At 43.8% G+C, this 15,692-nt stretch overlaps 7 protein-coding genes across 7 annotated transcripts; 3 read left to right on the plus strand and 4 right to left on the minus strand.

Moving 5' to 3' along the window:
- Positions 1-830: 830 nt before the first annotated feature.
- Positions 831-1,565, plus strand: V865_001557 (uncharacterized protein; the record flags this gene model as incomplete). Its single annotated transcript, XM_066225375.1, has 3 exons — positions 831-935; positions 1,200-1,298; positions 1,392-1,565. 3 exons carry the CDS (start codon positions 831-833, stop codon positions 1,563-1,565), a joined length of 378 nt encoding a protein of 125 aa, XP_066081472.1.
- Positions 1,566-2,272: 707 nt separating this feature from the next.
- On the minus strand, positions 2,273-4,459 carry V865_001558 (uncharacterized protein; the record flags this gene model as incomplete). The annotated part of the gene is made up of 6 exons (XM_066225376.1): positions 2,273-2,482; positions 2,557-2,655; positions 2,710-2,859; positions 2,916-3,020; positions 3,093-3,407; positions 3,500-4,459. 6 exons carry the CDS (start codon positions 4,457-4,459, stop codon positions 2,273-2,275), a joined length of 1,839 nt encoding a protein of 612 aa, XP_066081473.1.
- A 1,730-nt stretch (positions 4,460-6,189) lies between these two features.
- Positions 6,190-7,013, minus strand: V865_001559 (uncharacterized protein; the record flags this gene model as incomplete). Its single annotated transcript, XM_066225377.1, has 4 exons — positions 6,190-6,306; positions 6,395-6,586; positions 6,671-6,746; positions 6,814-7,013. 4 exons carry the CDS (start codon positions 7,011-7,013, stop codon positions 6,190-6,192), a joined length of 585 nt encoding a protein of 194 aa, XP_066081474.1.
- Positions 7,014-8,960: 1,947 nt separating this feature from the next.
- On the plus strand, positions 8,961-9,371 carry V865_001560 (uncharacterized protein; the record flags this gene model as incomplete). Its single annotated transcript, XM_066225378.1, has 1 exon — positions 8,961-9,371. One exon carries the CDS (start codon positions 8,961-8,963, stop codon positions 9,369-9,371), a length of 411 nt encoding a protein of 136 aa, XP_066081475.1.
- Positions 9,372-9,726: 355 nt separating this feature from the next.
- Positions 9,727-10,101, minus strand: V865_001561 (uncharacterized protein; the record flags this gene model as incomplete). The annotated part of the gene is made up of 2 exons (XM_066225379.1): positions 9,727-9,844; positions 10,016-10,101. 2 exons carry the CDS (start codon positions 10,099-10,101, stop codon positions 9,727-9,729), a joined length of 204 nt encoding a protein of 67 aa, XP_066081476.1.
- A 654-nt stretch (positions 10,102-10,755) lies between these two features.
- Positions 10,756-13,186, plus strand: V865_001562 (uncharacterized protein; the record flags this gene model as incomplete). Its single annotated transcript, XM_066225380.1, has 3 exons — positions 10,756-11,032; positions 11,129-11,376; positions 11,498-13,186. The coding sequence occupies 3 exons, from the start codon at positions 10,756-10,758 to the stop codon at positions 13,184-13,186; spliced, it is 2,214 nt and encodes a 737-aa protein (XP_066081477.1).
- Positions 13,187-13,857: 671 nt separating this feature from the next.
- Positions 13,858-15,391, minus strand: V865_001563 (uncharacterized protein; the record flags this gene model as incomplete). The annotated part of the gene is made up of 7 exons (XM_066225381.1): positions 13,858-13,903; positions 14,000-14,108; positions 14,226-14,406; positions 14,497-14,597; positions 14,703-14,952; positions 15,046-15,114; positions 15,239-15,391. The coding sequence occupies 7 exons, from the start codon at positions 15,389-15,391 to the stop codon at positions 13,858-13,860; spliced, it is 909 nt and encodes a 302-aa protein (XP_066081478.1).
- Positions 15,392-15,692: the final 301 nt, after the last annotated feature.

The following is a 15,692-nucleotide window of genomic DNA, read 5'->3' on the forward strand; positions in this document are numbered from 1 at the left end:
GACTCATAACCTTACAAGTTACTATTGTCTCATGCATGGACATTCCAAAAAGAATGATAACAATGATACATCTGAAGAAATTCAGACCGTATGTAAATTCAACTCCATTATAATGTACCCTGATTTGCTGGATCGCTTCGAGTCCCACAAGGATGAATTAGGTCAAAGCACTCTCATTGGGGCAGTCACAGGGGTGAGAGCTAAGCCTTTAACCCCTGGAGGATTCCATGAGCTCCATCGTCCGCTCAATCATCTGTGTCCCAAGGCGCTAAAATGCTCCCCTATTCATGCAGATTTTTCACACCAGAAAGATCGAAACAAGAGAAGACCCTTGTAATAGACTTTGCGATGGCCACGTAGAGAACCGGACCACAATGCATATTGCAGTAGCCTTTGGAGGAATATTCTCTTCGCGGTGGTGCTTTCGTTGAGCAATCATAAGCATCAGGTCAACATGTATACACAATATGCGCCGACATGCTAGTCCGATATGCAATTGTGGCAGTGGCCAAAAAAAAGGACGATTGGGCACCTTAGCCGAGCAAGATCGAGGAACTGCAGTATATATAAGGCTTGCGGAAGGCTAGCGGACATGCATGAAGTCACAAGATCCTTTCATTAGGTCCCAGTTCCGATTCTTCAGTCATCATTTTGAGCTGCGTGTGGCAAATCGCCTCCTTTGTTCCACAACATTGAGGGAACGCTCTTACCTTCACTCAGGGAACTCCGCCGGCTCCAGTGATTCAGCCAGATTAAATATGGTACAGCATCGAGTTTTTGAGTTGACAGAACTCTCTACACCCTTGGTATCATTCGCACAAACTGTAACCATGTCTTCAGAAGAGACACCATCAGCCACACTTCTTCCAGATCCAATCTTCGCCAGGCAGGGATACATTGCCGAGACGGCTGATCTCTCGCTAGCCATTTCCATCGTGAGGGTCAACTTGAGAACCCCTGAATAGACCACATTCGTCATCGACTCCGTCAATTCCAACGCGACCGATAATGCCGACTACATCGTCGAGGATATCTCCAAGCAGATGACTGGCCGTACCGTGAAAGAGATGATAGCGAGAACCGACGATTTAGGTACAATCTCTTATGAGCTATCTTTCGCGAAACCCAGAAAAGGGTCTTCCCAGGGATCGGTCAACACATATCGTAGAATGTACTTTGACCAATCTTTATATAATCAGATCGTTGATCCGACAAACAGTGTCAATGAATCCAGGACAGCTAGCGGCAGAGTGACGGGGATTCGTCAACCCGGAACCGAGCCTGTAGACGAAGATTTGGTAAGTGTGTCTTCCATCTCCCTCCACGGCGTCGTCCGATGACTCAGAGCTTCAAACAGTACAGTACTGATTGATCATCATGCTTTTGGCCAGACTGGGTTCAAGAGTGTCACCAAAGACGTGCAATCCTCGAATGCTGCCGAAACGCAAGTTGAATCAAATGCAGCTGACCTGATCCCATCTTCACTTCGGGGTCCGATCGACTGCCAGAACACAGAGTCGACTTATGAGAACATCGTTCCTAGGAATTATTACTACCCCAAATGATCGATCGGGAGGACAAGCAAGATGATAGTACATCGTATGCATCGTCATTCATCTTCCTTTTCGTTTCCCAGATAGTCCTTCAGATTCGAGTGCCACGTCAAGGACCCCATGTTTTTGAGTCTAGTATTTACTGTAGCTTGACGTGATGAATATCTTCTGGTTGGCCAATTAGTCGTGTCACCTCAATTTGTCATGTGCGCAGATCTGAGTAAGTATTACTTTGATCTTCGGTATATTGCATATGTACAAAGAAAACAAACAGAAAAACGAGAGTGAGATCATGTATTTTTAGGTCTTTAAACAAATTACGAGCTACCATATTAGGGAAAGGAGAGATAGATGGGGTATATCATGAGGGTAAGGAAGAACTTGAATGTGAAATGTGAACTATGAAGTATGAACGAACGGGGTATATATTTCGAAAAGAACGGAAAGCAAGAACTGTGACTAAAGTTTACAGAGTTAACCATTTCATTTATTCATATGTTTCCTTCCGATTTCTCCCTTTCATCATGTGTTGGTCTGTTGTATACTGGGTATCAGGTGAAGGAAGAAAGGGGAAAGATGTCGCTCGACTTGATACACTCTATGGATTGTTTGCCACGTATTATTCAAATTGATAATCAACGAAGGTCTCGTCGTCCAAATTGGCCAAGTTGAGAAAATGTTGGAAATTTTGATTTCAGTTCTGCTATGCTCTGACCGGATTAGTTCATTCTGCCATCTAACACACCCCTTATATCATCGACAGTAGCTAGATCAGCCAGGAAAGGACATAGATCTGTTAATTCGGTATCGTGAGGATCGTTAAACCATGTCGAGACCGGTACGGCGTTATTGGGATGGAAAATGTATGATGCAGGTGAATTATCGATGATGATGGAAGTTTCGATTGATCGACCAAGTTGTGACAGGTCCTGCGATACCGGTCACCATTATGAGCACAATGCTTGCCTGGCTGTGAGATTCCCACAAGGATTATATGACTTACCTTCACATAGTTACCTTTGTGGTTGTAGCAGCTTTCTCTGAATAATCGATGTGTGACTACGCGATGGGTATCGAGCATGTCCAATACTGGATCGGCATACTACACAGACTCATAAGCTCAATTTTAGCCTATAATAAGAACAAGAAAGCTTACCTTGGATAGAGAAGCGGTGAAGACGACAATCTCGTATATCTTGCCCATCTCTTTCAAGAAGTGATCTACACCTGGTCGTTTGATGACGTATACATTGTGGATTTGAGATTCAATTTCAACGGGAACGATGTAATCTGCTGAGGGTAGGGACTGCAGGATGGATCTCATCAGCTTAATCTGGTGGGTTCGCTTCCCAATCAACTGACCTTAAAGCTACTATGTAACAGGGTCTCATCTAAATCCAATACTAAACATTTTCTACCGTGATGTTCCTTCAAGATAGGTGGAAGGAGAGGTGCAGGGTTACCATTCTATTTCAACCGAAAGACAATTTATCTCGTCAGCTTCTTTTGCGCGACAGAAAAGCTGTGAGATTGACTCACCTCATCTATAGGTATACCCATACCACCCTGTTCGATCAACCTATCCTCTTCATCCTCATGATCATCCTCTAAACCATATTCATCCACACCTTCCTCATGCTGGACTCCCACACCACTGCTTTCATCTTGAATCTCCGAATTACTGATATCCGTGTAACTTCCGCTGGTCTCTGTGCGATCTTGGTCGGCTGAAGTTGACGGTGCGGCAATGTCTGAATCCCGCCGTTGGACTTGGGGATGGGATCGAGTGGGAGTACCAAGTAAAGACGATCCTCCTCCGGGTGGTTGTACAGCGGATGAAGTTACACCTGCAGTCTACAATCGCAAAATCACACAAAATGGTCAGTGTCATATATGATATATACCACATTAAAACATTGGGAGAAGGTATTAGACGATGAACTTACCTCTTCATCAGGTAGGGTATGAGGTTCAGCAGGCGCAACCACAATCTCTTCATTTGGCTTCACAGCCTTATCACCTTCTACAGTTTGGTCCACCAACGTAGTCCCGGTCGTAGCGGTAGGTTCTACCTGGTGGCCCAAGCTTTCCTTCTTATTTGGCACTTCGTCCTTCACCCTGGTAGTCTCAGCAGGTTTAGAAGTCGTGACTGAAGTACCAGCTTTCTGTGTTGTTTGCTGCTGCTGTAGTTGTGAGGTTTTGGGTTTTGGTTTCTCTTCAAATTCATCTGCCGATAAACATCCAAGCGCAAGTAAGAATCCCGCCAAACCTTTTCTTTTCTTTTTCTTCTTCTGAGTCAATGGCGTACTGGTCGAAGCAGCTGCTTTAGTAGATGAAGAAGCTTGGGTAGTAGTAGGGGTTGGTTTGGTAGTGCCAGTTGGAGGGGTAGATGTTGAACTCTCTTTCTCCTTTTCCTTTGAGAAACCTGCCTTTGATGGGTTGGTATTCGAATTGGATTTGGATAATTTCCTCGTCAGATTAGACAACGCACCACCATTCGTACTCTTACTAGGTTCTCCCCCTGTCGTGCTAGCCATGTTTGTGGATGGTTGAGGTTGTTGGGAAAGTAAAGCAGTTTCTGATTCCGTAGGATGATTTCCCTTTTCTTTCATACTCGTTCCTACACCCGAAGTGGTGGGATTAGGACTGGTATCTAATTCCTTCTGCTGATCTACTTTATCCGATTGGATTGTAGTGGGCGATGCAGGCGTAACAGTCAAGGAAGGTGGTGAAGGTGAAATCGGATTGGCAAGTATAGGTGGTTGCACAGACGATGATTCAACGTTGCGATTGTGGTTCTCCTTGTGAGTCTCAGACTGAGATGTTGTTGTGTTTATGTTTGACGCGGGATTAGGATTGGTGGTCGTTATAGGTAATTTACTGCTATCGCTCGTCGTCGATGTCATATTAACCCTTCCTTCTGGGGACTAGAGCAGAGAAGGATAAGAATGGAAAGGGAAATGGTAAGGGGGATGGATGTGTGATTGTTGGTTGTTGGTTGAATGTCAAGTTGGATGATTGTGCGTGTTTTGAATTGAGATTGCCAATGAGAACTAACTGTAGGATTCGGCTTGGACGCGTGTAATGTTGGATTAGGACAATTGTTTACTCTTTTTCTAATGATCATTACATTTCAGTTGTTTACATTTTCTAATGTTCACTTGTTTCTGTTTACGTATCCACCCACTCTGATGTGATATATCGGTCACTGTTTGATTGATTACCTTTTTCTCACTTGTTCCGATTCCTATGCAGTAATCAGCTTGACAACCAACCCGTTCCCTGTCTCTTCCTAGTTTACGGATACATGACCACATCTCACATCTTGCCATCGCCAATACCCGTCAATCCTCGACGACATGTACAAGAAAGCATTGCACGTTGTTCCTGACAGGGTTATGAACCTCAGCGGGAGTGTGCAGACTTCTCAATTGAAATTCCCTATTTTAGCACAAAGCAGGAGTGGCATTTTATCAAATCATAACGTACTCGTACAGTATGTGGCAACTAGTCCCTCGTTCCTGTTGACTACCAAGCATGAGAATATCCGAGGCCTCGGCTCTTCAGTTTGCTTCTGCGGTCACTGCATGTACTGAACAGTACTGAAACCGATGCAGATCATACATGGAAGAAGAAAGGATTGAAATGCGGTGATGACTTTGACCTGATGACTTGTATCAAGTATTCCAATAATTATACGTCCTCTGAACGTCGTCCTTTCGGTAGGCGCCATAGGATATATGTAATGTTATTCTGGCAAGTCTGTTCCTACCCACTGAGAGTGTTCGAGGCGAAATATCCTCCAGAATCAATTCGGATGCAAGCTCATATTCACCCGATGAACTCATGGAAGAAGCAGCACTTGCCAACGTGATGGATTCAGTGGTGTATGAACGGGCGAAACTAACCTTTACAGAGATATACGCATCTCTAATGACTGGTGATGGGAAAACATTAACCGAGATGAGCAAAGAATGTTAGAGGCAGACGCTATGAGCCTCATTCAATGGTCACTCAACATCTCTAGAAGGACTCAGTTTGTCGATGGGGACTTGGCAAGACTAGACTCACAGATGAATATGTCCTCAGGTGACATTATCCCCACAACGGTGAGGCAGAAGAGGGCAGACATCGAGAATAGTCAGCGTTGGCATCGATCGATTGGATATTCTCCCGCTTAAAGATGTCTCAGACTCTTCGTGGTTTCCCATATACAGTATTTTATGTTCTGCAATGTAACGTATGTTGAGAAACATATATGTCTTCATCATTGAAATTTCTCCTTCACCGTCATCGTTTCAGAAACAAGACTGCCAGTATCTAGAGCGTATCATTCTGCATCGCTCGGTCTAGGTGCACTCTTCTGATAATTTACTGACTGACGTTCAACCTTTCGTTCTAATGCAATAAACATCATCAATTATAACATGGGTCCAGAGTTCGGTTATCCTGCAATGAACGGAAACCAATGGTGCTCACATGGTTAGGTCTTCATGGGCCAGACAACACCTTTCTGTGAGTGAAAAAGGGAGCGACTGCAGTTATATATGAAATCATATGGTGATACGCAATCTGCACCATATCATGATTACAGAAATAGCCTACGATGCAAAAAAGACTCAATGAGGCTTCATTCTCAACACTCGCTCGGGTCATTAACCATGATACAGAACGGGGCATCACCCAGTTCCTGATCATAGGTGAAGTTGTCCTCATACGTGATCTTGAACCCATTACGATGGTAGACGGTTGCCTGTCATACACCGAGGTCAAGTCAGTGTCTGTCATCCAATGACTGTAGCTTGTTGTACTGGTACCAAAGTTTGTATGAGGCGACTCACAGCTCTGGCTGAAACGGTAATCAACGCCACGCAGGTATTCTCCTTTTTAGCGAGGTTTGTAAGTCTTCCGAGGATGGCTGAAGCCAGACCTTTTCCTTGAAAGGAAGGGTGGGTGGCGATGCCTTGTACATAGTAAGATTGCAGGGCTCCCCCAGGGATGGAAGAGTCTACCTTGGCTTGAAGAGGATTGAACTACGGTAAAAGTTGTACAGTGAGCGTGGGATGGGAGCTAATGAATCGCAATCTGAAACAATGCGACTCGTTGGTCTTACTCACCGTAGTAGCCATCCAGCTTCTAACCTCCTCATTCAAAGGTTCAAAGGCTCTTTGCTTAAACACTTGCTTCTCCTCTCTATGAAGCTCAACGAATAAGACTCACCCGGAATTAATAAAGATGAACACAAGCTTATGTATCCCACAACTTCTTACCTGGTTGAGCAACAGTCGCCACACTTCCGATCTCACCGTCGACAATTGCCACCCATACTTGACAGTCGATGAAAGCAGCGTCGAATTTGGATAAGTGGAATAATTGATGGATGGATAGGTCATGACCACAATGACGGAGGTGTAAGGGATCTGTAATGATGATAAGGGATCTGTAATGATGACAACACATAGGGTTAGATGTACAATACCATAAATGTACTTTACTGTACTTGTGACTCAAATATTGTAAGGTGCCACTGTTGACTAGTAGGTACGAACGACATTACTGTAATCTTATTGCAGTGACTCACCAAGTTTAAATGCTTCAGTGAAGATTTCAAGACATCTTGCCTTTTCCTCAACTGCGTTGACAATGTTCTGATCAACACTGAGCAAATGAAGATTCAGTAATGACTCAGTCCACTCACCGGTTGGATTGATCAAGAGAGAGTAATTAGATATGAACCCGTTTCCTTCTCGATGCTGAAGTACTTACTGCCAAGCCACAAAGTTCCTGTACTACGATCACTCCTGTATAACGCCAAGCAAGCATCAAGGAGGCATAAAGGTACTGTATTGAACACATAACGTTTCTCAATCCATTTTGATGCATTATATTGTAGGAGTTCTCGGCGCAGGTCTTTTACTTCATCCAACCATTTTTCCATCTACCCACGACCTCTCGTGTATGACACCATGTCCTGACACTGTCTATTTGGACTGCTTTCCTTTGAGCCGTAAAAACCTTTGATTCCAGCCTAGGCATCACAGTATGTCATGACCAAGGCTGTTGAAAAGACGATGAGCATCGTCTCCTTTGTATATGGGTTATATGTTACATCAGACTGTAAGTACGTGATCTCTTAGAGCTCACCAGGGAGCTGAGGTGGGATTGTAGAAGGATTAGCTCTCCCTCTGGAACGACATTACATACCTATCGACACCTTGAACAGGTGGACAGGCGCTTCAACTACAATTGGTAATGACCTCCAATGATCTTGATACAATACAGCACGGTACAATTTTAACATATCGGCTTCATTCAAATGGGCTACTATCAACACTCCCCAAATCAGCACTGCTCAAACCAAATTGACTGAGAGCACTATACCGAACAATACACGATCTATAGCCAAGCAGCTTAAGAGTCTTCGGGAAAAGTCCGATTGGGGTCCTGTTGAAGTATCTGTCAGTTGAGACTGTATTGCGTGCTTGATGCTTCGTTTGACCCTCCAGTTGCTTGATCGTGGTCAGCTTTTGATCATGCCAATTTTGTACTGCTTCTATCATATCATCTATCCATATGATAGTATTCTAAGAATGCCAGGCACGAGGATCAGTCGGAGCTGTATTCCGAATTGCAAGAACGAGCTAAACATACCAAGCGGTTGGAAGAGCTCGAAGCACAGCTCAGGACACTTCAAGGTACCGAGCAGGGATCTCAACCCTCCTCTTGATCTGTTTTGGCGCTGTAGATGTTCCTGTTCCCATTTGATAACTATTGAGGGAATGGAGTGCTCGTATACAGTATCAGGTAGTGACGTCTGATATTGCAGGTTCGAGGAACACTGGTTCTCTCCTTTGTTTCTAAAAGCATATGAGTGTTTGTATATGTCTGTGTCGGTCTGAGATTTGATCGCTGCAATGTAGTGAACGCCACAATGCTGAGATGAGCAAACAAATACTGTAGTATTGGGCAACAAAACCAGTCGAGTGCTTTTCCCATGCTTGAAGCAGGTATTTCTGCGCTGCGTAAATTGGATCTGACCTCGGTGGATCGACCGGATTCGGCGATCGAAACTGAGAACAGCACGCTGGCTTTGCATCATGTTGTACAAAACGCATAAGACAGTAAATTAACACACTCAATCCACCGCTCACCCTCTTCGAAAAACATGTCACAATGATTTCGTGACCAATCGTGATTGACCTTCCTTTTTTGAGACATGTCCTCCGTGCTTATGGCGATCAATACGTCTACATATTTCCTTTCAGCTTGACTTGATCAAGTGAAATTATATCCGATAGATTTCAGGTATATAAGCAAGCGACTCTCCACGAGCACAAGATCTGAACTGGCGTCCCATATTCCATATACCCGGCTACCGAAGAACTAGGACTCAACGATCCAACAAAAATGTCAGAAACGAATTCTCAACTAGAACGTGAATCACTAGAATACCTTCATATCAAGCTTTCGGACCAGCTAATCCGACCACATACGATCGGCCAATTCGAGTCTCGAGAGAGCATTCATGGTAAAATTCAAGCTATCGAAAGGAGACTCGCTTCCCTCGAACGTATGACCGTGACATATCAAGATAAGACGTATCACTTGAGATCATCCTTGGAAGCTAATTCGCATCCTGATGGGTTGTCAGAGAAGATTAGTAAATTGGCTGAAGAGTATAACAAGTCTTTGTTGACAATCCAGAATTATCAAACTTCGAAGTACCTCTCACATATCAACGGAGAAGATACGAAATGTTGGATGAGAGGGTTGAGAAGGAGGAAAGCAGGCTGTGGGAGTCTGAAGAGGAGATATTGAAAGTTTCGCTCGAAGGGACAAGTGAGGTTGAACGAAATAGTGATGCAGGGTAGAGAGAGTCGAAAGGATAAGTGTGATGTCTTTTTCTAACATGTATTGTGGATGTGTGTCATCAAGCGCATTGTTGTAAGAAGTCTGGAATCAGTCGATCAGCAGTGATTGAACACGACAAATAATCCACTTTGGATATGAGATAGCTCAATCATCAGTTCTCCATACCTCCCCAACTCAGCCTAGCTGCTATTATCCGTATCTTTGTTGTCGTTTCGTAAGTCATACTGATACATGATATGTCCTAGCCATTCTACTGCCCAACAGGATCTATACAAACCACCTCCATTCTCCCTATCTCTATCTAATGCGAGATGGTATGCCCACCATGTTCATGTGCGGGTTTCGAAGCGAAATAATCATCGTAAATCACATAGGCGGTGAATGCTACTATGGCTGTACCTAATCCTGGGAACATGCTCCTACGATCGAATAGACAATAATCAATTAGCAAACCAGCTATGGATGGATGATGATCCGTTTAAGAGATATTCCCAGAAGGTTAACGGTGATTTGACTGGTGTAAGATACGCCCCATATGCGCTTTTGCACTCATAGCAATTTGAGTACTGAATGTAGACTGAACGACTTACCTGAACATTGCTCGGTTGCTAAATATAGGTGATTTCCTCCAAGCTTCTCTGGCAGCCCATGGATCACGATACTGAGGGCCTGGCATCTATGGGGGTGAAGGGGTTGAATTAGCTGCTATGAGTGGTTTTGACAATTGGATCTCATTCCTGATGAGCAGATGAGGACGTACGCTGGTGTGTTTTGTGGTTTGTTTATGGGATGAGATGGAGGACTGGACAGGGTATGTAAGGTATTGATGATCTTGAATGCCATATATTCCAATAATGAACATTGAGCATCTCGAACAAATAACAGTCTCAGCATAGGTCAGTCAGTAGTGGTGGTGGTATCGGAGATGTGCGGTGATTGACCGATGTGGCACTTTTCGAAAGCAAGCTAGTGATCTGCTAGTCCCTTTGGGTGATTTGATGCTCACCTCTCTCACTCACACACAAAACCACACACTCTTACGCCTCTTGCCTCCATTTCGGTTGTTGAAAAATTACTTGTCTTCCTCATCGCATCCCACATATCATCTCAATCTACACTACCTCAACAAACATACTCGGTCACTTGCCACTACAACCACGGCCTGTACGAGGAAGGATAGCCCAAGTCATTGATTGCGGTGGATATAGCATTAAACGCGACTCGACTATCACACTCCGCCGCTAATGACCACGACATCCCATCTCGCTCTTCCTCTACTACTTTGTTAATCGTCTTATCTCCCCCGGCTCATCGTCATCTCGTTTAACCCATGTCCCTCCGTTCGCTGAGGGACACCCTCTACTCCCTCACTGGTTCCGTCCCTCAAGACTCTCAAGTCACGATGGACACCGAGCCAGTGTGGGTGGCAGCTGGGGACGGAGTCTGGTCAGACGGTAATGGTCATGGTAATGGTTTATTCGGTTGGCGTAGCTTGGCTTCAGGTCTAGGTTTTGGTCATCACTCTCATCAATATCATCATCATGGTGTAACGGACTGGAGAAACTTGTTCTTCTGGTTGGCAGTTTTTGCTATATTGATACTTTTTGGTGAGTCAATCATTCTCGTAATCTCTCGAGATCTTGTTTCTCTGCAAAGAGAAGAGGATGAACACGTATAGCTGACTACTGGTTTATTCGCTTCAGCTGTCATAACCAATCCGACTGAATCGTCTTTCCGAGCTCACTTGACTGAACTTTCCTTCAGAAGGCATTTGGCGAATATCAGACGATCTGAGACAGATGAAGTAACTCCGTTGACAGATGAACAAGCTCAGTTACCTTCGACATCTCCTTCTGCACACACTGCTACACCTGACAGAAGAGCATTTACACCTGGAACTGGAACCGAAACGCCTACGCATACAATCGCGCCATTCCGCTTTGCCAACCACGTCGCCATATCACTTCGTACCCCGACACTATTATATCGGTCATTCTTGATATGTTCAATCACTATAACATCACCTCTTGCACCTCCTGCTTTTCTATCGGATCAAGCACCTCATCTCACAGGCTGAAGCTGCTCGTCGTGAAGCTGAGAAGAAGTTGAAATCAGTCGAAGGGATAAGGGATGGATTGTTATCCAAGATATCTGCTGCCGAGAGTGAAATAAAGGAACTGAAAGGGAATATGGAAAATAGTGAAAAGAATGTAAGAGTAATACAGGAAGAAGGAGGTAAACATGTTGTCTTGACTCAATTGAATGTTGAAGAACGTAAGAAAGAAATGGATCTGGTTGAGAACGAAATTTTGGAAATTGAAAATCGAAATGAAGATTTGATCCAACTGATCAAAGATGCTGAAGAAAGGTTGAAAAAGATAATTGAAGATGGAGAAAATGCTAGAAAGATCAAACCAGAAGAGGAAATGATGATGATGGCTGCAGCTTACGAAGCTGCCGCTCAAGAAGGTTACTTACACAGTGGCTATCAACCCTCTCACCATGGTCCGTCACCTGTTCCACCTCCGCCTGGTCCACCGACGGGAGGTAGAGGTGCTCAGCAAGATCAATGGCAAAGTCAAGCTGCAGCATATATGGCTGAAGCAGGTATGCCTCATCTGGGATACGACTATACCGCTCGACCTGCCCATTCCGGTTCGACAGGATTCGGCCATCTATCGAAACATCCCAATCCCAATTCAGCTTCTTCAAGAGATTTGGAAAGTATGCGTAGACCCGATATTTCAGGATTTGAAGATTTCGGTCCTGGTACGGCCTTTGGGTCTCTGGCTTCACATGCTCATTCACAAGGAAATCAAATCAATCGATCGACTACACCTCAACCGCCAAGCGATTCTGAATCGGATATTTATGGTCAAGATCCAGGTTCACCCTACGGTGGATTCTCCTCTTCCAACCTTTTACCTCAAGGCTTGTTCAGATCGTTGGAAGGTGATCAGACGCCTTTTGTCAGTGGGGACGAAGAGTTACCTGAAACTTTTGAAGAACCTTTATCATTCGATTTAGATCAACATCATCATCATCCACAACATCGAGATCCAACTGAGTCTACTTCTACTGATACTACCACGTCGACCAGTACGACCGTTTCAAAACTGGAGAGACAAGCAGAAGATCTACAAGTCGATTCGGGAAGTAGTGATTCTGATGAAGGTGATAATGAGGATGAGGATGAGGATGATTGGAAATCACCTTTACCTGAACCTAAATCATTGAAAGAAACTAAAGAATCGGGATATAAGAGATTAAGTTCCAGTTCTGCATCGAGATTAGTACCACCCGCTCCTACTGGGTCGGCCTCACCCAATACCCTGTCGGCTTTACCTTCGTTATTACCTGGAAGTAGAAGATGGTTCTCTGGTACGGGAGTAGGAACATTATCGAATGACAATATACCTTCGACCGCATCTACCTTTGGAGGATTCATGCATTCGACCACATCGAATGATTCCTTGAACCTACCAGGATATGAGAATAACCCTTTCGCTCCTACCTCCAGCGAGAAGAAGGCCCTCGCGAACAAATGGGGACCTTTCGGTACTTCTGGATCGGATAATAAATGGGCTTCAGCTTTTGGACGTGGTAGTAACAACGCGAAAGATAATGAAGATGATCCGATATCCAATGGATGGCCCATCACCTCTCCTGCCAATGGTAATGGGAATGAGAATGAGGGAAAGAAGCCATTTAGGTTTTTCTCGTTGAGAGGGAAACCCACCACTGGAAGTACCCCGCCTTAGGTGGATCAGGTAGACCATTAGTGTTACCTTCACTTGGTTACTTGAAAAAGATGAGGTGCATGAGAAAGGTCATACTTAAAGGTGTAGTTTCTTGGATCTTGGAGAATGTAAGGGTGTTGGGTATCAATGGCGTCTTTCTTAGATACATTTATCTGTCATACCTGTCTCATCTACTTTTGTAGACTGAATTTATCGATAACAATGTAGTCGAAGTCGCACCTGGTAACATAGATATACATCCTGTATCGGTTGCTTATTTAGTAGACAATTAGGTATGATAGGTCAATGTTCAAGAGAGATGTCATCGTTCTTTCTTTATCGTCAATGTCAGTTAATGTCACTCAATGAACTCAAGTGCTTAATGAACTTTGAAGATTGGAAGTTGTGTATGGTGTATGGCACGAATTCAGTTGGCATATGATGGGATATACATGATGTAGTCAATATACAAGATAAGATCTTGAATCTATATACAACGCTATGCTACTTGCAAGTTCACTTTGAATTCCAATTCCAATTGCATTGTTGACGACTTGATCAAGGCGATAATAATACTCCTTGCCTTATTCCCATATCATATCTCCTAGTTTACTGCTAGTTCCCTTCTTCGTAATTTATCTTTGACAACACTTCTGATACCATATCTCCCCCCTATGTTATGTTTGGGCCAATCATTCAAGAAGAGAAGGGAAAGGCATTTCCTTCGTAGGTTGTAACCTATCATTTACACATAACAATTAGCTCACCATCTGATGATGCTCCCCTTGCGGATGGGACGGAACTTTGATTACAACAGAGCACAAGATAACTTACCAATTCTTCTCATCATACACTGTCCCCTGGGCACCTTCAATCATATGAAACGTATAGATAAATCTCGTTTTATCAGAATGGTTTGGTGGAGATTTGTGCATTACGCTTCCTGCGATTCATCACTTTCATCAGTACTCCGTTTTTTCAATTTTTGTGCTTGTGTTATTGTCAATAGCATGTGAACTATCTTGTATGATAGAAAGGCTGTATGACCAGGCCAACTCACCATGAATCAACACTAATGTACCGGCCTTACAATCAGCTTCTTTCCACCCATCCATCTCGTCCCAATTCTCCTCGTTCTTCTTTACCTCGGGTATATCAATGAATGTCGTCCCTTTTCCTGAAGGGTCTCGAACGAATCGTGAGGAGATACGAGCTCTTTTATGCGATCCAGGTAAAAATGACTACATCGTTCGATCACGATCAGATGACATGTATTATCATAATGAGCAAGGTGATATTTGATGTTGGGATGATGAGGAGAGGAAACTCACCAAACACCCATTGGTAGGTGTACAATCTTCAAGGGCGATCCAACAGCCTATAGCACTTGGTGGGTCGGTGTAGAGGAAAGTCGAGTCATTATGGCATGGGACTGTTGGTGATTGATAAAGTGAGGATTATAGAATTATCAAAATGATTGATCTTGATCGATCGGCCATATAGATGGATAGTATGGGATTTTCCTATCCAAACTCACCTGTACCACCAATTCTAGGTTGTTTACAAATAATCATACTTTGTAATACCCTTGGATCCTCTTGTTCACCTAAATCCCCGGCTATCCCTTTGATCTTATCATTCTGTAATGTGTACCTTTTGAATACTGGGTTGAGTACAGCCAAGGCATGTCCAACCTTGTTGATTGATTGAGAGGGAGGGACGAGTAATTTGGCGGGTTGGGATGCTGTAGCTGGTGAAGTAGAGGATGGTTCGAGGAAATATCGTATCTATAAATTATAATACATCAAAATCAACATCACGTTCTACAAAGGTGAATGAATGTAGGAATGGAGAGGAGGACTAGGACTATGGTGACTCACCTTATCACCTGAATTCAAGAAATAATCATCCCCTACGTGCTCGCCATCCGCAGCTGTCTTGAAAGCGGTCTAAGGATATACCATACAATGATGTAAGCTCAGTGTTGATTGGGTGTCATACATACCGGTAACGGGATTATGTACTCAGGATGGAGTTCCGAAAAGAATTCTTGATTGATAGATGGACACTCACCATGGGATGTCCCTCGATATCGAAATCATCACATAACCTCTTAGCTTCATCCAACATCTCTTTAACCTCTTCAGGAGCGAAGAAAGACGGTAAGAGTAGATATCCATCGGATCTCCATTGTTCGAGTTGAGAGGGGGCGAGGACGTTTAGCATAGTTATTGGTAAATGTGGGTTTACAATTAGGTATGAGATAAAGGCAAAAGAGAAGGATGGAAGGGGATAATGGGGAGTAGACGATGAGGACAGGAAGAGTTGATGAGAAGATTGATCGAGTTTAAGTGTGTGTATGCGAATGCCTCTTGAAATAGGTACAGTATACAATGTTCTTGTATGCTTCTGTCTCACTTGACTCGTTGATGATACTTCACGTGTCGATCTGTCAGTTTCACACTCGACGTGTGACACAAATCAGATTGCTACTCGTACAATCATGAATGTCCTGGTAAGATGATAA

This window comes from Kwoniella europaea, chromosome 1, assembly GCF_036810445.1.
Source record: "Kwoniella europaea PYCC6329 chromosome 1, complete sequence".
NCBI lineage: Eukaryota > Fungi > Basidiomycota > Tremellomycetes > Tremellales > Cryptococcaceae > Kwoniella > Kwoniella europaea.